At 37.2% G+C, this 20,972-nt stretch overlaps 3 protein-coding genes across 7 annotated transcripts; 2 read left to right on the top strand and 1 right to left on the bottom strand.

Moving 5' to 3' along the window:
- Positions 1–399: 399 nt before the first annotated feature.
- LOC113290096 (biotin carboxylase 2, chloroplastic-like) lies at positions 400–6,949 on the top strand. The gene is made up of 17 exons (XM_026539626.1): positions 400–790; positions 872–972; positions 1,367–1,665; positions 2,463–2,604; positions 2,809–2,907; positions 3,087–3,143; positions 3,459–3,530; positions 4,154–4,243; positions 4,352–4,411; positions 4,763–4,948; positions 5,055–5,147; positions 5,251–5,332; positions 5,796–5,902; positions 6,095–6,170; positions 6,296–6,342; positions 6,435–6,497; positions 6,592–6,949. Exons 1-17 carry the CDS (start codon positions 706–708, stop codon positions 6,649–6,651), a joined length of 1,719 nt encoding a protein of 572 aa, XP_026395411.1. The 5' UTR covers positions 400–705; the 3' UTR covers positions 6,652–6,949.
- A 667-nt stretch (positions 6,950–7,616) lies between these two features.
- LOC113290097 (protein DETOXIFICATION 41-like) lies at positions 7,617–10,292 on the top strand. The gene is made up of 8 exons (XM_026539627.1): positions 7,617–7,993; positions 8,098–8,642; positions 8,749–8,835; positions 8,937–8,993; positions 9,112–9,350; positions 9,444–9,562; positions 9,665–9,751; positions 9,928–10,292. The coding sequence occupies exons 1-8, from the start codon at positions 7,670–7,672 to the stop codon at positions 10,000–10,002; spliced, it is 1,533 nt and encodes a 510-aa protein (XP_026395412.1). The 5' UTR covers positions 7,617–7,669; the 3' UTR covers positions 10,003–10,292.
- A 17-nt stretch (positions 10,293–10,309) lies between these two features.
- On the bottom strand, positions 10,310–13,923 carry LOC113290098. 5 transcript variants are annotated; one of them, XM_026539630.1, is made up of 7 exons: positions 13,730–13,923; positions 13,545–13,601; positions 13,239–13,294; positions 13,110–13,144; positions 11,074–11,885; positions 10,882–10,965; positions 10,310–10,681 (listed from the first exon to the last, which is right to left on the bottom strand). In XM_026539630.1, the coding sequence occupies exons 5-7, from the start codon at positions 11,753–11,755 to the stop codon at positions 10,587–10,589; spliced, it is 861 nt and encodes a 286-aa protein (XP_026395415.1). In that variant the 5' UTR covers positions 11,756–11,885; positions 13,110–13,144; positions 13,239–13,294; positions 13,545–13,601; positions 13,730–13,923; the 3' UTR covers positions 10,310–10,586. The 5 variants fall into 5 exon arrangements, with proteins under 5 accessions (XP_026395415.1, XP_026395414.1, XP_026395417.1 ...); XM_026539629.1 differs by having other exon boundaries at positions 11,074–11,808; XM_026539632.1 differs by lacking the exon at positions 13,239–13,294.
- Positions 13,924–20,972: the final 7,049 nt, after the last annotated feature.

Raw genomic sequence — 20,972 nt, 5'->3', positions numbered from 1 at the left:
GGCGCTGGAATGACCAACAAGCGTTTGTTTGACCATCTAGCGATGGACACTTTATCGCTCCCTGGAAAGTCTGTCGTGTATTGTTATACCTAACATATAGGCACAGGGACGGAGCCAGAAATTCCATATAAGAGGGGCGAATTTAAAATAAAATTTATTTAGGAGGGACTTATTAAGAGATTTTTTTTTAATTAGTAAGAATTATAAGGGATCACCAATGAATTAACCAGAAATAGGGGGGACGGGGACCACCCCTAAGCTCTACTTAGCTTCGTCCCTATATAGTCATATATGTTTGGCACTTTCACATATACCCATAGGGAATGCATATATGGCAAAATCTAATGTCTGACATGTGCCCAAAGGATGATAGAAACGAGGTACGGATGAGACCTGGCATCACCTGTAACAAGATGTGTTTCTTGCTGACTCATTGAGTTTTAGTTGGGATTGGTTAGTAGTACACAATGCTGGTTTCAAAAAGTTTCTCAATTAAATCGCCAAATCCAACCTTTCTCAAGTCTAAAAATTCGAACTACTTCACACCCAACACAATAAACAGTCACTGACGAAAAACAAACTAACCTCAGTTTCTCCGCCTTCTTCTTCTCTCTCATCTCCCACATCAATAAAACTATCTCTCTCATCTTTTCTCACATTACTCTCTTCTTTCTTTCTCATTCTGAATCTCCCGAGTAGAAGAAAATGGCGACGATTTTACAAGGAATTGGAACCACAACTTCATTATCTTCCACTTCTTTGGATTCCAAAAGATTTGAGTCTTCTTCAGGTAAAATAATGATCCTAATTTTTTGGTGTTTTATTTGAGTTTGGGATCTGATTTTGATTTTGTTGGTGTTTGAATTTACAGGAAAGGTTTTGGGAGGTATCAGATCTGATTCAAGAGACATTTCTTTTGGATCATCTAATAATAACAAAGCTCGTAAATTAGTAGCTACTAATGCACTTACAGTTACGCATCTCTCAACCTATTCTTTTGAATCTCTATGTAATTTTGTATTGTTTATGTCTTTAATCTTTACTTGAAAAGTTCATTTGGCTTTATACTTGATTCTTGACCTAGTTGGTAGAGTAGATAATGCAAAATTCTTGAGAATTTGACTCAATGGTGGTCTGGTTTGAGCAATTTGGAATCTAATAATCACTTTGGTTTTGCCCAAGTAAGACTGGAAATGGTACCTCAATTATGTGGTGTAATTCATGATTTGCGAGAAACTACCTTAGTTAGTATCAATAAAAGGATTATGTGGGGTGTCTTTTATGGTAGTTGAGTTAGGCGTGTGGTTGTTAACTAATATCAAGATGGTTTGGAATTTACCTTTTTATTTTATTTTATTTCTTCTAGAGTTTAAAGAGCTCACAATGTGGCTTCATGGTTGGAAGTGGGGCGATTCTTAGTCAGAAAGTACAAGCCAGTCATTTAAGCAGAAAGTCAAGAAGACGTGCAGGAGCATTGAGTGTGACATGTCGCGGTGAAAAGATTCTTGTGGCAAATAGAGGTGAAATTGCTGTTCGTGTCATTCGAACTGCTCATGAAATGGGCATACCATGTGTTGCAGTTTATTCAACGATAGACAAAGATGCACTGCACGTCAAGCTTGCAGACGAGGCTGTTTGCATTGGAGAAGCACCTAGTAACCAATCGTGAGTGACCTCAGTATTCGTCTCTTATTCTACTCCATTATCCTGAAGTTCATATTTGTAGCCAGTAAATTCTCTATTGCATTTCAGATAGATACATCTACCTAGTATTAGGCACTCTGATGTTCTGAATTTGATTTATTTATCTGCTCCGTGGTAAAATTTCCTTATTTTATTTTTGTTGGGATATGATCCATTTTAATGCTTAGGTCGACACCATCGTGACATTTTGATGCTATTTTCTGGAAAGTGCCCAAATGAAAAGTAGTTAGGAGCTAGTGTTTTTGTAGAATGTTTTTTTTTTCAGTACACTCGCACCAAAGAAAAATTCAGCGCGTTTCATATTGTATAACCTTACAGTCTATCTGCTTGAATATAGCAACTAATTATGAGCAGGTTAAGATTCAAACCGTTAGATGGTAAGGTTACATATAATGTATCTCCTGATTAGTTTTTATTTGGGTGTTATGAAGAAAATAGTGTCTAAATGTTAAGATTTAGTGTAAATATAAGCATTTCAATGGATCTTACCTCCGTATTTTATCACTTTTTAATTCTTTTGTCGTATTATTACTAGAATAGTAGAATGACATGTTTTCTCTAGCACATTGAATTATGTAGGTCAGCCTTGTTAGATTTTTCTTCAACACTGCACTCACTTAACAGTTTTATCATTTTCTAGCTCGAGTTTGTGTTTATTGGAGGAGATATTGGTGCATGTATTTTTTTTCTTAAGGTTTTGTTTTAATTCTCATACCCAGTGTGCTGCAATTTATGTACCTTCTTACATGTTCTTACAGGTATTTGGTGATCCCAAATGTTCTCTCTGCAGCTATAAGCCGTGGATGTACCATGCTGCATCCTGGATATGGATTCCTTGCTGAGAATGCTGTTTTTGTGGAAATGTGCAGAGAACACGGAATCAACTTTATTGGACCTAATGTAAGTACAATTGATCAATATGTAGAAATTGCTGAAAATGTTAGCCTCTCATGAGTAAAGCATTAAATGGAGGAACAAATTTACTTTCACCATCACCTTCATTCTCTGTTCTCTCACTTGCTTTAACTGTGTGCTGTTTTGGATGGATATTAACATCTCATTAACTATGTTCATTAAAGACTTGATATCTCATGTTATTCACAGCCGGACAGCATTCGTGTTATGGGTGACAAATCTACTGCCAGAGAAACAATGAAGAAAGCTGGTGTTCCAACTGTGCCTGGAAGTGATGGATTGTTACAGGTATCAGATGAGATGCTACTTTTATTCATCCATATGCTTATTGTTGGAGAGTGATAAAGTAAACCTTTGCATTTTAAGATCAGGATATTTTATTGGCAAATCTTAGGATCCATTATGCTTTATTTATTAAAAGTTATGGTACTTCTTTTCTGACTGGCCGATGCGTTAATTGATTACAGAGCACAGAGGAGGGAATCAGACTTGCTCATGAAATTGGTTTTCCTGTGATGATCAAGGTATAGTCACATCTCTTTTCTTGTTTTGTAATCTCCATTTTAATGATTATCAGGAAAGAACAAGTTTCCATCTTTCAACTAATATAGAGCCGTATCTTTAGAGAGAGAGGCACTTTCAATCTTCAAATCTGCATTTTTCTTATTTGTTAAATAGAATGTCAATAGCTTGCCCGAATCTTTGTTGATAACTTGCCATGTTAAATGTAAAGACTATAAGACTACTGTTCGCAAATTTCTGTGAATCTTTTATCGTAATTTGGAGAGTTATCAGTGCTTAAAACTTATCCATATTACCCTTCGTTTTGATTTGTTTAGGCAACTGCTGGTGGTGGTGGACGTGGTATGCGTCTCGCAAAAGAACCCGAGGAGTTTGTCAAGTTATTACAGGTACTTTCTGGAGCTTAGTACTGTTTATTACTAAATCGGTCACTGGAGCTTGGTGTTGTTACTTCTTCTCTATTTTAATACTCCTACTAACTTTGCTTCAACTTTGCATGAAAAAGAAATGAAGCTACATCGATGCATCTTATCTTTTGCTTCGTATTAAGGACCTATTTTTTTGTATTTCTGTAAAAGATACATTATACTTCACTAACACATGCACGTTTTTCTCCGCGATAACAAGATATACATGTTGCAAGGCATAAATTTCTGACAATTCAGTCATTATCTGAATTTGACCTTCAAACCCACCAACAATATAGGTCCTTCAAACATATTTCACTTAGTTTTCCTTCAACACAATTCTGTCTTCAGGAAAAGCATTTTGCCTAAAATTATAAAATCTCGATTTTGCATTAAGGTTGTTGTTCGACCAATCAACCTTTATTCCGTTTGAACCCATTGAACGGTTCTGTGGTGAATTGTAGAGATTTCCTGAATAATGCAATCTAATGAGATTGGTCAGAATACAAGATATAATTTGTTATTTTGCTTGCAAGATTATAGTTTTATTTGGTTCATATTGCTAATCTATTTAACTTTGCGTGCACTGTGTGTTATTTGAACAGCAAGCAAAAAGTGAAGCTGGTGCAGCATTTGGAAATGATGGAGTTTATTTGGAGAAGTATGTTCAAAATCCACGACACATAGAGTTCCAGGTAACTAATTAAGAAATGTTTATTTTGAGGTTGATGTCATCCGTTCTTTACAACTTGAAAATTCAGTGTTTAAGCTTGTGTTTTACCCATGAATACCTTGCATCACAGGTTCTTGCGGATATGTTCGGTAACGTTGTTCACTTCGGGGAGCGTGATTGCAGCATTCAGGTAAAATCAGTCTTTGTTTCTTTACTTGGTTTGTCAAATCCAGAAACCTTATTGACTTAGTTTGTGTTCCAGGTAAAAGTTATTCCTTGCCATTTTGTAGTTTCTTCTTGATAAAAAAAAAGTTAGGTAACTTGAGGTTTTATGAGGCTAACTTAAACAAAGATTTATTACTAAAATTCTTATGGTTAAATAGTTGTTTTCTTAAATATCATGACACCCTCAGAGGTATTCGAAACCCTAATGATGTGGCTCTGAGCATGCTGTGGTGAAAATGTCTAGTTATTAACGAATACATAAGAAGCTAGATTTTGTGGCAAAAGTTATACTGACAGTCATAAATCTATTTAACAGCGAAGGAATCAAAAGCTATTAGAAGAAGCCCCATCACCGGCGTTGACCCCAGAGCTTAGAAAAGCCATGGGTGACGCAGCTGTTGCAGCTGCTGCTTCTATAGGTTACATTGGTGTTGGAACTGTTGAATTCTTGCTGGACGAAAGAGGTGATTTCTACTTCATGGAAATGAACACTAGAATCCAGGTAATGGATAAATCACACATGTGATTCCTTGTAAAAAAATATATAAAAATGATAAGTTTTCCTTGCCATTTTTATGAGTCAAAAAAGTTATTTCTTGGTATAACAGGTGGAGCATCCTGTGACAGAAATGATTTCTTCTGTTGATTTGATTGAGGAACAAATCCGTGTGGCCATGGGAGAGAAACTCCGTTACACACAGGTAATTTTTTTTTTTAAATATTATCTTCAGTCTACACTTCAAAAACCTTTTCTCTATTCTGAATTTGCCACAGTTCATGACCTTTAATGATTTTTGTCTACAGGAAGAGATTGTACTCAGAGGACATTCAATAGAATGCCGTATTAATGCTGAAGATGCATTTAAAGGATTCAGACCAGGACCTGGTATGTTTCAGTTGTTTAATACATGTTTACACAGTAGAGATGAAAATAGCAAAAAGAGTTTTATTTGTTTCAATCTTGCTTCTAGTGTGTCACGAGGTGTAACCAGTGCCTTGCTGCACAGAAATACCTCTGACATTTCCTCCATCTGATGATTAAATGGAAAGTAGACTTTATCTCAACTGCCAACGGAAAGCTCAAACATGAAATATACGATTGTAACCTTCTTTTCGTTTTATTTTAAGATGCCATAGTACTCTGATTCTCTCTTTCCTTTGTCTATCGAGAGATTAATATAATATATTTTCTCTCGTTTAAAATTGAAACAGCTCCCTTGTTAGGGGATATATGTGCATGGGTTTCTGTGTGGGTTGTTTTATTGGTTTGATAGCTTAAAATTAGCCGCACCAGAGTTTTGATTACCTTTCTCATGGAGCTAATATTGTTTTTAATTCATTTTGAGCAGGCAGGATAACAGCATACTTGCCATCTGGAGGGCCATTCGTGAGAATGGATAGCCATGTCTATCCTGATTATGTGGTTCCCCCGAGCTATGACTCCTTACTCGGAAAGGTTATTGAATTTCTTTTTGAATAATTACTTGTCAATTGTTTTTAAACTCTATTTACCCTTGACCATTGCCATCGTATTTGAGGTGTACTTGTTATCTATGCAAGTTCAATGAGTTTCTACATCCTTGCGAAAATTACTAGACATTTTTTCCACTGATTCTCACTTTTGTTCATATGTTTTCCTTTATTTCAGCTTATTGTTTGGGCTCCAACTAGGGAGAGGGCCATTGAACGTATGAAGAGGGCTCTCAATGACACTATTATTACAGGTAAACAGTCCCTTCCTTAAGTCAAAATATGGTCAAACCAAGACAAAACGCTAAATCATTTGACGATCCAGTAGTGCCCTCCTTTCTGTTTTGTTGATTATTTCAACATTTTCTTCCTTTTGCAGGGGTTCCTACAACCATCGAATATCACAAACTAATATTGGAGATTGAGGTATGTAACTGCTCTTTCAGATAAATATATGTTGCATCTCTACATAACCTGAAAATTAGATGACCTAAAGACTCTTCCATTCTGTGTAACAGGACTTTAAAAATGGCAAAGTTGATACCGCATTCATACCAAAGCATGAAGAAGAGTTGGCCGCTGTAAGATGCTGGAGCTTATCATTTTCTTTGGTCTTTTTTTTTGTTGTTCTTTTTCATTAACTTGATTTTGGTATCACTTCTTTCTTGTTTGCAGCCACAACAAAAACTGGTGCTGTCAATGCAGCCAAAAGAGGCAGTGAACACAACTTCCTAGAGAAATATTTGCCGATCCCAACTTGATTGTCACCTACATATTTGGCGGCCACAGTTTTCCCCGTGAGATTTCTCCTTGATTTCATGAAAGAGTTAAATTATGTCTGTCCCCTCATTTGTTCTTGGTTTAAGTACTTCTCTTCTTTATTTTTGTTAGTTTGTTGTTATTATTATTTTAGGAGATGTAATTTAAGAACAATAAGCAGTATTGGTATTTACTCCAGAGATTTCATTGCAAACAATTTGATTTGAAGTCTAGCAAAAGATGAAGACCCTCCTAATTAGATTTCGTCATTCAAGTTAAACCGTCTTTCATGAATCCAATTTATGTAGGAATCTTACAATCACATAAAACTAACAATGACTGGCTATTTTTATGGCGCTCAATTGCCATTTCCAGGACTCGCAGAAGCCATTCCACAAATGTCTTCCAATCTGAATTGCACATACTGTATCAACCACTTCAGCTCTCGTGTCTCTACAGTGCGGTTTATTCTGATATAAAACTGGCTAGGATAGCGCTGTACTAAAGCGGCTTATTCTGATACAAAATTCTTTGACGATTACAAGAGCAGGCCTTTGGCCGAAGTTGCCTAAATTCTTTGAAGTCAATTACAAGAGCTAGGCCTTTGGCCAAAGTTGCCTGTCCCTAGGTGGTGGTTGAGATCTCAAAGAATTTACAGTTCCTGTCATATGCACGTTTGAGAAGTCAAGTCAGACCAAGTTTCAGTAAGCATGGAAGTTGTTACCAAGTGCAATATAAATGAGGAACATCGAACATGTTAATTAGGTGAAAACGATGTTGTTAGTTTGAACTACTACATATTGAATGTGTACCTCATATGTAAAACTGGTTGTTCATATGGACCTATCTAACAAAATCTAAGAAGGGTAGCTATCTAACAATTTTTCACCTTTCTCTATAAATTTCTACCTTCACTCCCCTTAGTGATAGGATAGTGTATACATGCAAGGTAACAGTTAGATTGAGTTCAAGAAGTTGATACAAAGAAATAACCATGAATAGTACTGGTGGTGGTGGTGAAAATGAACCATTGTTGCCTGATGTTGAATTCCGGCTCGACAACATCTGTGGCTCAACAGAATCCATCGAAGAGTTTCTTGAACATCAAGAGAGGGTACCATTGAGGTTATGGGTTAGACTTTTCTGTTGGGAATCTAAAACTATCTGGTTACTTTCATGGGCATCAATTACTGTTTCAATTTTCAACTACATGCTCAGTTTTGTCAACTTAATGTTCGTTGGAAATATTGGATTTATTGAACTTGCTGGTGCTTCTCTTACTAACTTGGGGATTCAAGGTTTTGCTTATGGTGTCATGGTGAGTTTTCATTTGGGTCACTCTTTTCCTCTGTTCCTTCTATTAACAACACAGTAAATGCTTTATAGGCTTTAAATGTGCAACTATCTTCTGTTTCCTTTCAGTTGGGTATGGCTAGTGCAGTCCAAACAGTATGCGGTCAAGCCTACGGAGCAAAAAAATACTCTTCCCTTGGTATAATCTGCCAAAAGGCTATCATTTTGCACCTAGGAGCAGCCATTCTTCTCTCTTTTCTCTACTGGTATGCTGGTGACATTTTCCGAGCACTGGGCCAAACAACTGAGATTGCGAAACAAGGGGAGATTTTCGCAAGAGGGTTACTACTTCAGCTTTATGCATTTGCACTATATTGTCCCATGCAAAGATTTTTGCAATCACAAAACATAGTTAACCCTTTAGCTTACATTTCCATTGGGGCTTTCTTGTTCAACATATTGTTCAATTGGTTGGCTGTTTATGTGCTGGATTCCGGGGTTTTTGGTGCAGCTATTGCATTGGGTCTATCCTGGTGGATTTTAGTTTTATTAACTGGAATGTATATTGTTTTAAGTCCATCTTGCAGTCAAGCTTGGACTGGCTTCTCTGTTCATGCTTTTAGGGGTTTATGGCCTTACTTCAAACTCACTGTTGCATCTGCTGTCATGTTGTGGTATGCCCCGCTCTCTCTGTAGAAAAATAGTGAACAATTCTAAGTTTGGTCCTAAATGAATGATTTGTTTTTTTTTTTTGTTTTTTTGTTTTTTTTTTTGTATCAGTTTGGAGATATGGTACAATCAAGGACTTGGACTAATATCAGGATTTCTTCCTAATCCTGCAATTGCACTTGATTCTATTTCTATAAGGTATAGTCTGTTTTAACTCCCATTTTCTCCTTAATTTGATATTTGATATGGTGAAAAAAAAAGGTATAGGTGACTAATAACTTTCCTGTGACACATTTCAGCTTGAATTACTTGAACTGGGATTTGCAGTTTATGCTAGGCTTCTGCACAACAGCAAGGTGAGTAATCTTCAGAGAAGCATTTGTGTTATGTGCTTTTCTAGTCATTCTTTGTGCGTCATTTGCTTAACTTATGATTTTTAAGAAAAATCTGATTTTATGGTACGTGCATTTGCAGTATACGAGTCGGGAACGAGCTTGGAGCAGCTCATCCAAGGATTGCAAGGTTCTCAGTTATAGTCATTAACTTGACCAGCATTTTAATCAGCATAGTGTTTAGTGCAATTGTCATGATATTCAAAACCATATTAAGCAAGGCTTTCACTAGCAATGAAGAAGTTATCAAGGCAGTATCAAATTTGACTCCATTGCTTGCAATCTCAGTCTTGTTAAATGGTATCCAACCCATTCTTTCAGGTGAAAAACTAACATAGCCTCCGTTTATTCTACGTGTCGTCGTTTTTTTACCGTCACGAGTAACAAGGGTTTTTTGGGGTTGGCAATTCATAGGTGTGGCAATTGGGAGTGGATGGCAAGCTTTGGTTGCATATGTTAACTTGACTACTTACTATATCATTGGTCTTCCTATTGGATGTCTTCTGGGTTTCAAAACTGGTTTGGGAGTTGCTGTAAGTATTACTCTCTCTCTCATTTGCATCTCCAGATAATTTTTTGATATCTTTTACTGTGGTTGGCACAGGTAATAACAGACATTTTGGGTTCTGATACAGGGGATATGGTGGGGTATGATAATTGGAGTTCTACTACAAACCATAACCCTCATTATACTAACTGCAAGGACTGATTGGAATAAAGAGGTAAACATCATTTATCTTCTTCAATTTACAAAAACTACAAATGCACATAGGTCAACTAGTTAAGCTAATTTTTAGTCTGAGATACAGCTGTGCAAGTTACTTCAATGGCATTAGCGTCACCGCAGTTTGTTTCATTGAACTAGTCCGAGTAATATAAAACTATCATCCTTTTGCAGGTAGATAAAGCTGTTGAGCGCCTACGGAAATCGTCCAACGCAGAAGCAAGTTGGCCAACAGTGATGCCACATTGACAGCCACACAGCGCATATTAAAACTGAGTGGTTTTTATTTTGTCAGTGAACAGAGATTGTAGTGAATTTAGGAATTTACATAAGTTAGTAAGAATGGACACCAGTTCTTCAATTGTTCCCTGCTTGTTATGGTTTGCACTTTGGAATCTGATAGCCATTTAACTGGGACTATGGATTGTGCTTCCAAGCATGAACCATATAACATGTAATTTTATGAAAATAAAGCACCAAATACTATGGTGTGTGTTCAACCATAAAACAGCTAAAAATGAAAAAGATATCTACCCTTATATTTGTGCACAAGAAGTAATACCTTCTAAAAATAATCTTGTATAATTTGGAGGCAACTATATAGCTTCCAACAGTAGTTACAGATTACAAGTAGGATCATTATGGAACTAGATAAACTAACAGTTGAGGTTTAATACATAGTCGAGATAACCAAATGGCATTAATAATCGACAACAACAACAACAGCAGCAGCAGCAACAATGACAACACATGTTATGCTGGATACACGATTAAAAAACTGCTCAGACTACGGAGCGAGCCAAATTTTAAGCTTGTTTCGCGAAGTTGTTTCCTTACTTCCTGAAATTGACTTGTGGAGTTGCAGAGGAGTTTTTTGATGACATTTTCTCCAGAACATTCAGCAATTTCATTCGATGCAATTCCTTTCCTGCGAAGAAAAGGAAAAAGTTGGAACTGAAACAAATTGTTCTCCATATAACCGAATTGGCATACTGATTTTTGTAACATGTAGAATTAAAGCTAAGGCGTTAAATCTAAAATTCTTAACCATGTACCCAATGAAGACATCCAGATAAATGTCCTTTTGGGGTTTTTTGAATGAGAATAGATGGACTCTCAATGAATTACCTTCTTCACATAAGAGTTGGATTGCTCTTTTTTCCAATTCAACAGCATGTCTGCTTCTACCGACTGAAGATAAGGATTTAAGCACTGGATACATCAGAAATGAAGACAGAAGTTCAGAACGACGACAATTAAAAAAAAAATGGTGAACCAGCAATCCTACAAAAGAGCTACTAACATGGAGAGATGACTTACTCTGGATGTATTCTTCCTGACTTGAATGGTCACAGTTTCGCAAGAACATCTGCAGGTGAGGGAAGCGCTCTTTCCAATTTTGATCACTTGTTCTCTGGGGATTAGTTGGGAGAACATCAGTAGTAACATCAGTAGTTGAAGCGGGTCGCATTGTTGATGACGTATTAACAGGCATCCCGAGAGAGTGGGGAACAGAAGGCCCTCCACAAGGGACTGTAATAGGCATAGAAGGAGCTGCTGGAAAGCTAGAATTCTTTTGCCCTTGAACCTGAATTTGTTGCTTAGTTGTCTCCTTTTCGCCGTGAATATTTTGACTTAACTGTGAATTGTTGATAGCTTTGTTTGGTTCAGTTTCGCAGTTGCTACCCTTTGCTACTTCTTGGTCAGATTTTCTTCGGATGTACACAAAAGTCCCATTTGCACTATTTGGAGACAGGTGGCGGACGGGACTTGTGGGACACTCAGGTGTCGGTCTCTTTGTACCAGTAACCTTGGTAACATCTGAAGTTGGTGCTGGATCCTTTATTAAAGGAGGGGCTGTCAAAGACTTGGGCACCACAATCCTGTTATCATTCTGCAGATCCCTTAATGCAATCTTCTTTGCTGCTATGGGTTGTTGTTTATCACCAACAGGAGAGCCACTTCCAGCATTGTCATGACCATTGCATTTGGGATCAATCATTTGTCGTATAATCAAGAATGCTCAACTTCTGGGGGAAATGTCTAAAAGCTTGCCTGGAGACACATGAATGCAAATATGGAGCTCAGACACAGGCCGACAGCATTTCCTTTGCACTTGGAACTATGCTTGTCTAACATACATGAAATTCATTAATAATTTATCAGTACAAAAATCTAATCCTTTATTCACTTCACTAATTATCTCACCCAAGGATATGGATAGTTACCTATGCTACAACAAGTAGGACACAATGTCGATGCCTTGTGTCCAATATGCTACTTTGACACGACAACTTAAAAAACTAAAATACAGGGATACGGCATACACAACATAAATATCATCAAATTTAGTAGTTTAACATAGGAATATAAGGTGGTGAACTTGCAATAAATATGCATATATATGTATGATTAATACAAAAGGCATTACATACACTTCATTGGCAAGAAGAAGTCAAGATAAGAATAAAGAAAGTCTAGAGGAAGATGGGTGACAAGATTCGGAACTAATATTTTGTTACTGAAGTTAAAACCTAAAATATCTAAGCTTCCTAATATTAAGGTATTGATTTATCTTGACAGCTGTTGATAACTAATTATTCAGAAAACGTTTTCTAGGAGTACATTAATACACATGTTCGTGCCAATACGTATTGACACGGCTCGATTTTTTTTTTAGGCGTGTCATATTACCGCTGGACTCGTATACTTATGCTACGAGGAATTGAAGGTGGACTTGTATATTAAGCAAGTTGCATAGACAAAATTAGATTCAGTTGAGCTATTGCATCACATACTTAAAGAACTATAGAAATACAGAACCAAAAACTTATCACAGCTACAAAGATTTAAAAAGACAAGAATTGAAGATCGCCCAGAAACCTGAACGATAAAACACACATATGATTGGGATAAAGGCTTGGAAGTTTAGAAAAGTTATACCCTCATATCTACCAACTAAATAGGTAAGAAAATGCTTGATTATCAAAACTACAAAATCAGCCAAGACAAGCACTAAACTACTAGCATATTGACATGAAATGCTTATCATGCTAAAACAAATAAAGAAAATTCAAACCATAAAGAAAATTAAGCAGTAAGACTAAAATCTAGGTGATATGGTGACCCTTAGCTTGCAACTTTTAAATACTAACTAGATGACTGTCAGTCTGTCAGTTATAAGCAAAAATTAAAAATAAATAAAAATCAAGCATATAAAGGTAGTGCCATTTTAACAATACTTCAAGAATGTTCAAAGGAGTTATTAACAGCTAAAGGAAATAATTTAATGAGAGGTATTAAAAGGGGCAGCAAGCTTATTAAGTTCATACTGGAACGCTGGATTTCACACTTACTATTAGAATCCTTAAAAGCATGCTTTTGATGGACACTGTAACAGGGAGAGGAAATCAAATCATTAGTGTGTGATCCAATTACAAATTAGACACAAGTAGATATATAACGAAATAAAATAGAAAGATTACCCATGCAGTACATCATTTTAATCCAATGAACCTTCCTTTTTTTATTTGCTTTCAAACTAGCATTCAAATCACAAGGATAATTTGCAGTGAGAAACGGGAACACAAACATGAAATCAGAGTGGATCCATATATGTCTCACTTCCCAGAATATATTAAAAAAAAATATACATCCACCAAATAAAATTCTAACTAAATGATTGTAGTTGAAACAGTAGAAACAATCCAAATCAGATTTCCAACAAAAAACACTCAACACAAAGAGAAGATACTTCATGTAAAGAAAAAGGTGAGGAGTGAAGAAATAACCTGAATCAACAACTCTTGATGATGAAATCCTAACAGCGCTGATCTTGAATTGAAACCCTGCAAGAAAAATAAAAAAATGAAAATCAGACTCGCATCTGAAAATCATCATCATCTTGAAAATCAGTTCAGAACCCTAACTTGAAAGTCTTGCATAAATGTGATTCTCCAGTAACTCCTGAACTTACACTTATGCAGAGCTTAAATGAAGGAAATCAGTGTAATGAATTCTTTGGCTAAGCTCTTCTCCTGTTAATCCATAGAAAATTCGACCGGAATCCTAAGATTTCCCTCTAAAGTGAATTTTCCAATTGATACTAGTTGATCTTGAGAGATTTCTGGTTCGCTAGGGTTTCAATTTTGGGTGAAGTTTAAGCATAAGGCTAACCAGAACGGCTAATCATTTTATATTCGATCTGACCAAGGCACTGTAATTACCAAAATATCCGTATTCGTAATTACCAAAACGTCCTGTATTTTTGGGGGGAAACCAAGATATTTAGCGCGCCCATTTTTGACCTTCGATTTGCCGTAACTGGAATCTACCGATGGCCGATACAACGGTATAGACACTCAATGCCGCTAAAAAAGAATAAGTGGGAATTAAGTGTGGGATCCTCCCTCACTCTCTCTTATTCAAATGGTATTTGACTTAAAATTCATTTTTAAGAAAATTAACCCATTTTATTGAAATGATCCTTAAAAAAAGGAGGGTCATTTGGATAAAGATGTTTGATGATGTTATCAAATAAATTATATCCTTAATTAAGGATATAATCATCATGCCAACTTTAACATAACATGTCTCACGAATCCTACGTAAGAATTCGACAAATTTTATATATTTGGAAAGCTTTTTGAAAGAACAATTAATTGGGGGATAAAAAAAGGAATTGGGGGATATTGATTACTTCCCCCAACCCATGGTGTGTGCTAAGGGGTGATTTTTGTGCATGAAAATACTAAAATACCCTTTGATTAATTAAAAAACATTATGAAAAGACTATTATACCCTTTCCCCTAAAACTTAAAATCTAAAAACCAAACACATATCCCTCATTCTTCTCAGTACCGGCATTGACCTAGGTTTAGGTTTTTGAAAAAAAAAATCATATTTTTTCATCGTTCTTCATCCGTTCTTCGTCGATTAATCGTCGATTCAAAAATTTCTTCGTCGATTAACCTACCCGAATCATAAACAATGCCTCCACGAAATAAAACGAATGCCCAATCGAATTCAAAATCGATTGCTCAACAAAAACAGGAACAAAGAATTGCTAAGATTGCTCAAGAGCAAGAAGAAGAACAAGCAGCGGATTCTGACAATCAACCTCTCGCAACCATGGCTTCTGTGAGAAGGTAAGTGATTTTAAACTATTTTATGAGTGTTTTAATCGATTTATAGCAATGGGTTTAGGTTAGAATCGCAAACCCTAACTGAAACAGTTGAGTTTCAATGATTACCGGTACTGAAATATGTATGAATACAAAGCCGGTTTTACCTTCCGGCATTCAATCTAGGATGAATGCAATGCCGGTTTCACTCCGCAGATTCACCAGAAACTGAATTTTCGATACCGGCATAGAATTTGGATCGAATTCCCTACCGGTTCTTGGTACCGTCAGTCATTCATAACTATTCGTGTATGCCGGTAGTGGTCTAAAAACATACAGGAGAGTTTATGAATTTGTCACTAGTACCGGCATACACATTTGGTTGCATTGTATGCCGGTTTATAGTACCAGCATTCTTTTGTAAAAATTCGAGCATGCCGGTAGTGGACTTAAACCATATAGGAGAGTTTATGAATTTATCACCAGTACCGGCATATATTTTTAGGTTGATTTGAATGTCGGCACCAGGTTACGACATGGAATTGATTTATTTCGAGCATGCCGGTAGTGGACTTAAAACATACAGGAAAACTTAAGAATTTGTCACCTAAACCGGCATAGATTTTTAGGTTGATTCGAATGTCGACACCAGGTTACGGCATGGAATTGATTTATTTCGAGCATGCCGGTAGTGGACTTAAAACATACAGGAGAATTACATATGATTACCGGCATTGTCGACAGTCATTGTTTAATGCCGGAACAGACAACCGGCGTGCTTTGTTTCAGTAAGTCAATGCCGGTAGAAAAATTGAAAGTGAGTTGTCTCACATTCATTTCGTGTGATTTTATGATATAGGTCAAAAGCCAAGGAGGCTAACAAAAGAAAAACTAAAGATGCTGTCACTAAGAGAAGAAGGAAGGACGGTCTTCATACTCCTCAATCTCTCCCTCCTCGAGGGAAAGATGAAGGTCGTAAAAAGCGTTTGGGGGCTGAGACAAGAGGGATAATTTGGGAGAGTGGTGGTGACCGTAGTCGAGCTGTAATCCGTGACCACGATGATCAAGATGAGCAAGATGAAGAGGAAAGTGAGGATGAAGATAATGTGGTTCCTCCAAGTCAATTAGCAAGCCAAAGCGAAGTTGGTGGGCCAAGTCAACAACCAACACAAGGCAATGGCAAGAAGGGAAATGACAAAGTGAAAGTTAAAGGTTCCTACCTTCCTCATATTAATGACATGATACCTGACCTTGAACGTGGTAGAATTTGGGGTGAAGCTCTGGAACCAAAAACACTATTTGGATACAAGCACTCGTGGGCTCGTACTATCTATCAAACCTATGTAAGTATTTTTTTTATCTTTTGCATATGTATTGTTGTGTATTTATGTAAAATATCTTAATTGTATTCTCTCCTAATTGTAGGATCATACGAAGGCTGTGCGTGTTTGCCGAAACCAAGCCGCGGATTGTTGGAAATTGTCCGATGAATGTGAAGAGATCCAACAAATAGTAATGCAATCTGGTCTATAGGCTTTGGTTGAAAATTATGTGAAGCCTGATTCCGTGACTGTCAATTGCTTCATCGAAAGGTATCATGGTGAAACCGATACCATGCACTTCCCTTTTGGGGAGATGACCTTCATCCCTGATGATGCTCAGAACATTCTAGGCTTGAATGTTACCGGCAAATCAATTGCAGAAGGATTTGAGTCTCTGGACCTAGAATGGTCGAAGTTGCACGCTCTGACTAACAAGTTGTTGGGTTGGGACTACAAAACTTCTATGGAGAGCTTTTATGAATCCAAGTCTGGTAGGACAAAGACAATCAAGTTGACGCTGCTTAAGAAGAAGTTTGAAAACACAAAGAAAAGAAGTTTGGAGGGTGGATGAGACCATGAAGAAATTCGTTATACTGCAGCTGCATACCTGTTATACATCTTGGGCACTAGGGTATTCCCTGACACTAATGGCAACAGGGTTAGTGCGAACTACCTTCAGTACTTGGATCCATTGGAAGATGTCTATGGGTATTCTTGGGGCACCGCGATAATGGAACATTTGATGATGGAGATAAGAAGGGCCTCTAGGCTAAAACCAACCAATTTGTCGGGAATTTCACTCTACTGTAGGTAATTTTTTTTTTAAACTTATGTTATTATGTATATTGTTCACATGTACCCTTATCTTGAACTTAGAAGCAAAACTTATTGCTTCACTTTGGAATAGATGTGGGCTTATGTACACTTCCCCACCTTGTTCAAGGACTGGACCTCCTTGAAGATCAAAGACCTTCCCGAACCCGATACGCCTATAGTTAGGAGATACGAGTTCAACAACACTCCGAAGCCCGATAACATAGGTCGACTGATCGATATGAGATTGGCTTTGGACGCGATGAGTACCCAAGATGTTGTCTTCGACCTTTACAAGGAGGTTAGAGGAAACCGCCAAGTTTTGAGGTATGCTAACGTTGCATTCTACCATGGGCCGTTGTTCTACCCAAAAGGATACGTTATGGCCAATCCAACACGTGTGATGCGCCAACTTGGATTCAAGAAATTATCACATATCAAGACGAACTTTTTTCAATGTTTTGTTCTTGACCTTTCTCGGTGCTTTTCAACTCCTAATCGGTTGCATGTAGAGTATGATCCAAAACCGGATCCAACATATTGGAGGGATAGGGAACCACGTCGTTTGGTAGATATTAGTCAGTGGGATAAGTGGGAGCTTGCGGAAAACGGTGATGAGGTTGATGCCAACTACATGGAAGATTACCTGCAATGGTCACATCCTTTTGTCGTCCGCTCGGATGACGTCCAAGTTCCACTCCAGAAACACCCTCCCGTTCCAACTCCCGCACCGCCACCACCTACGATCACCCAACATAATAAGACCGTTGGATTGCTAGTAAGTATTGTTAATTACTTAGTCGTTTAATGTACACATAATCTTATATTACCATATATATACTAATTATGTGTTGTATGTATGAAACTAGCGGCGTCGGCTTGGCAAGTTGAGGAAGCAGTCATGTTGCAAGTACGATGAAGGAGCGGGGCTATCCAATGAAGAAGTGAAGGAAGTCGCGGAGAAGTTTGATAAAATTGAAGAAACTGACCCTAGTGCAAAGGATTTTTTCGGTGAAATTAAGGAGAAACCGGCACAAAAGAAGCAAAAGACCAATTGATTAACTATTTAGTTGTGTTTCTTTTTCTGGATGGTGGTTGTTACGTCTTTAACAATTACGAACTTGTTTTCGTTTGTACCTCATGGTTAACTCTTTAGTTGTTTGGTTTGCTTTTAGTTTATGTTACCTGGATTAAGAACATTTAAGCAGAATCCAGTTGTTTGGTTTGTGTTGAACATGTTTAGGTTTCGAGTGATTGCTTTATGTTGAACATGTTTATATTTATAGTGAAATGTTATTTTTGCAAGATTTATTTACTACTGCTTCCGGCATGGAAAAGCTTTGGTTCAATAACGCCGGTACAGGTTCCGGCATGCGAGAAAATTACAGTTCATTGCCGGTTTCTTGTGCCGGCAAGGAAATGTTTCATAAAACCATACCGGAACTAGAAGATTAAAAATTTCATGTTCCTGTATAGAAATTGGAAGGTACCGGCATAGTCATTTTTCTACAATCTATGCCGGTTTTATGATTTTTTCCCAAATTTTCATAGTCGACAGAAAACCGGCACTGTAATATTGGTCGTTTTTATGCCGGCAGTCTGCTAGTTTTAAGTATAAATCCATTTCGAATGTTCTTTTATTTCATTCCTAAGAAGTCTATTACATTGGATTTGATACTTTAAATTAAAACATGCTAAAAAAACATAGAATGGATTACATTTGGATAAAGATTAACTATTTTCAACAATTGAGCGTTTCCCGAATCTGTTCGAAGACATCGTCCGGGATGGGGGTGTCAAGGATCATCTTCATTGGTTCTTCTTCTCTTTCAACATATTCCTTTCCCTTTATATAACACCCATCACACCCATCGATAGGCTTGCATTGGCCCTTGTGGTTTTCTCTTGACTCTGCTAGTTCAACAGCTTTGTCAAACCATTGAAACTCATCGCACTTTGGGTGATTCAAACACCTTACAAACATTCTTCCATTTTCAGCATCATCAGTTTTTGCAATCCAAAACCGGCGTGTCCCGTCACAACTTCTACACTTTGAACAAATAAAAGGACGGTCCTTGGCTAGATGAGAAGGTGACTTGCAAATTTGACACTTGCAATGATGACTCTGTAAAAGAATATTATATTAGTTATGCGTCATAGTAATGAAGATTATATTGTTAGTAATGTTTATTCTACTTACTTTGCAAATAGAGCTAGATGATGAATCTCCCATCCCTTGTGAAGCTTTAACCGTGCTTGCTTTCTTGAGAGAAGGATTTTTGTTATTTGGTGGGTGGTTTGTGTAGATTTTTCCCAAGGAATGGGGGGTATTATATACAAATGAATCACCAACGGTCTTATTTTTAAAAAAACTAGCCGTTTTTTTTTTAATTTCACAAACACCGGCATAGTCACTATTATAGATCCAATGCCGGTTCTTTGTAACGGCATTGAATGTTGTTGTACAAACATGCCGGTAATGGTTGCATATTTGGCACAATCTCTGTGAAGTAATTCCCTTGTACCGGCATGGTTAGCTTATGGCAAAACTGTACCGGTACTTGGTGCCGGCAGCTTATGTCACAATTACCTCAATGCCGGGTTTGGTGATTTTCAAAAAAAATAGTCGTTGAGGTTTTTCTCTATATAAAGTGAGCTAATACTTGGACCCAAAAGTCCAAAACTCGTGTGTTCTTATATATTTCCTTGAGCCTCTTAACTTAGAAACCCTAAACCCTAGAATAATTATCTATAAATAGCTTAGTATAGTACCTAATCTCATATACAACAAATGGCATCGTTCGACTCGGAGGAAGATTTAGCAATCACCCAAGCATGGTACGCCGAAACTCGTCCTTCAATTATAGATAACAGCACGCGGGATTCCATGTGGTTGAAGATTTTTAACAAATTTATTCACGATTACGGTAACCCGAAAGGAAGAACTGCCAAACAAATCGAGGAACGACACGACATTATCCTAAATGCAGTGGTTGAGTATCTAAAAATGAAACACCTGATCAATCACGCTACCCGCAATACATTGTCCCCTCAACAAATCGTAAGTATCTTTATGATTAATTCGACATAATCTACTCGTTTGCAAATTTTATGAAACAAACAAAGTTTGTGTGTTGTTGTTGTAGCATCAAGCCGTGAAAACGCGTTACTTACAAGAAAAGGGGGAAGCATTCATGTTTGAATCCAACGTCAACCATATTGTAACCAAAGTCACGGAGTACCACCAGCTGGGTGAATCGGAGACGGATTCTTCTTAAGAAGATTGATAGTTTAGTGGTGTTTGTTTAGGTTTTTAGGGCATTTGGTTAGGTATTTCGTAAGGTTTTGTGGGTATATCTCTATGTAAACCCTCACGAGACTATAACTCGTCCACTAGGGGTTTAAAGGCTTGATGCACGTGCTAAGTGCATTCGTTGTTCCGTCGACAAGGATTACATTTGAAATAAATTACATTTCCGGCATTCTATGTTTACATAATTCCATGCCGGTACCAAAAACCGGCATGGATTTTATATATTTATTACATGCCGGTATAAAGTGTCAAGCACTATATTATTTATGTGTATAATAAACCAGGTACCGACATTGATGATATATACGAAACAACGCCGGCTCCAACTTCCGGCGCGTCGTTTATCCTTATTACTATGCCGGCAAATTCAAAATTCAAATTTTTGCAAGTACAACTTCATTGATTGAGTACAATAACGGTCATATTTGGGCACCATCCTATAAATACACCTTTTCTCCCTACAAAACAACACAAACTTGGTTCCATATACTCTAAAAAGCTGATATCATTATATAATATTTCTAACTCTACCAATACCTCAACATACAAAGCAATGGCATCCTTTGATTCAAATGAAGATTTGGCGATTACCAAAGCTTGGTACGCGGAAACTCGATCTAGGAGCCAATCCTCCGTAACGGTGGATTC

The sequence above is a fragment of the Papaver somniferum genome, chromosome 6 (genome assembly GCF_003573695.1).
Source record: "Papaver somniferum cultivar HN1 chromosome 6, ASM357369v1, whole genome shotgun sequence".
NCBI classification, from domain to species: Eukaryota; Viridiplantae; Streptophyta; class Magnoliopsida; order Ranunculales; family Papaveraceae; genus Papaver; species Papaver somniferum.
Note: the sequence above shows the minus strand (reverse complement) of the source record. Positions and strands in the feature narration are given on the sequence as shown.

Bases quoted from the DNA above. Each gene is read 5' to 3' on its own strand.
- LOC113290096 (XM_026539626.1), top strand. From the start codon at position 706: ATGGCGACGATTTTACAAGGAATTGGAACCACAACTTCATTATCTTCC. The intron at 791-871 runs GTAAAATAATGA...TTGAATTTACAG, and splicing joins AAGATTTGAGTCTTCTTCAG to GAAAGGTTTTGGGAGGTATC. The intron at 2,908-3,086 runs GTATCAGATGAG...AATTGATTACAG, and splicing joins GAAGTGATGGATTGTTACAG to AGCACAGAGGAGGGAATCAG.
- LOC113290097 (XM_026539627.1), top strand. From the start codon at position 7,670: ATGAATAGTACTGGTGGTGGTGGTGAAAATGAACCATTGTTGCCTGAT. The intron at 8,836-8,936 runs GTATAGTCTGTT...GACACATTTCAG, and splicing joins CTTGATTCTATTTCTATAAG to CTTGAATTACTTGAACTGGG. The intron at 8,994-9,111 runs GTGAGTAATCTT...GTGCATTTGCAG, and splicing joins GGCTTCTGCACAACAGCAAG to TATACGAGTCGGGAACGAGC.
- LOC113290098 (XM_026539630.1), bottom strand. From the start codon at position 11,755: ATGATTGATCCCAAATGCAATGGTCATGACAATGCTGGAAGTGGCTCT. The intron at 10,966-11,073 runs GTAAGTCATCTC...TGATGTATCCAG, and splicing joins TCAGGAAGAATACATCCAGA to TGCTTAAATCCTTATCTTCA. The intron at 10,682-10,881 runs GTAATTCATTGA...TTTTCTTCGCAG, and splicing joins CCAACTCTTATGTGAAGAAG to GAAAGGAATTGCATCGAATG.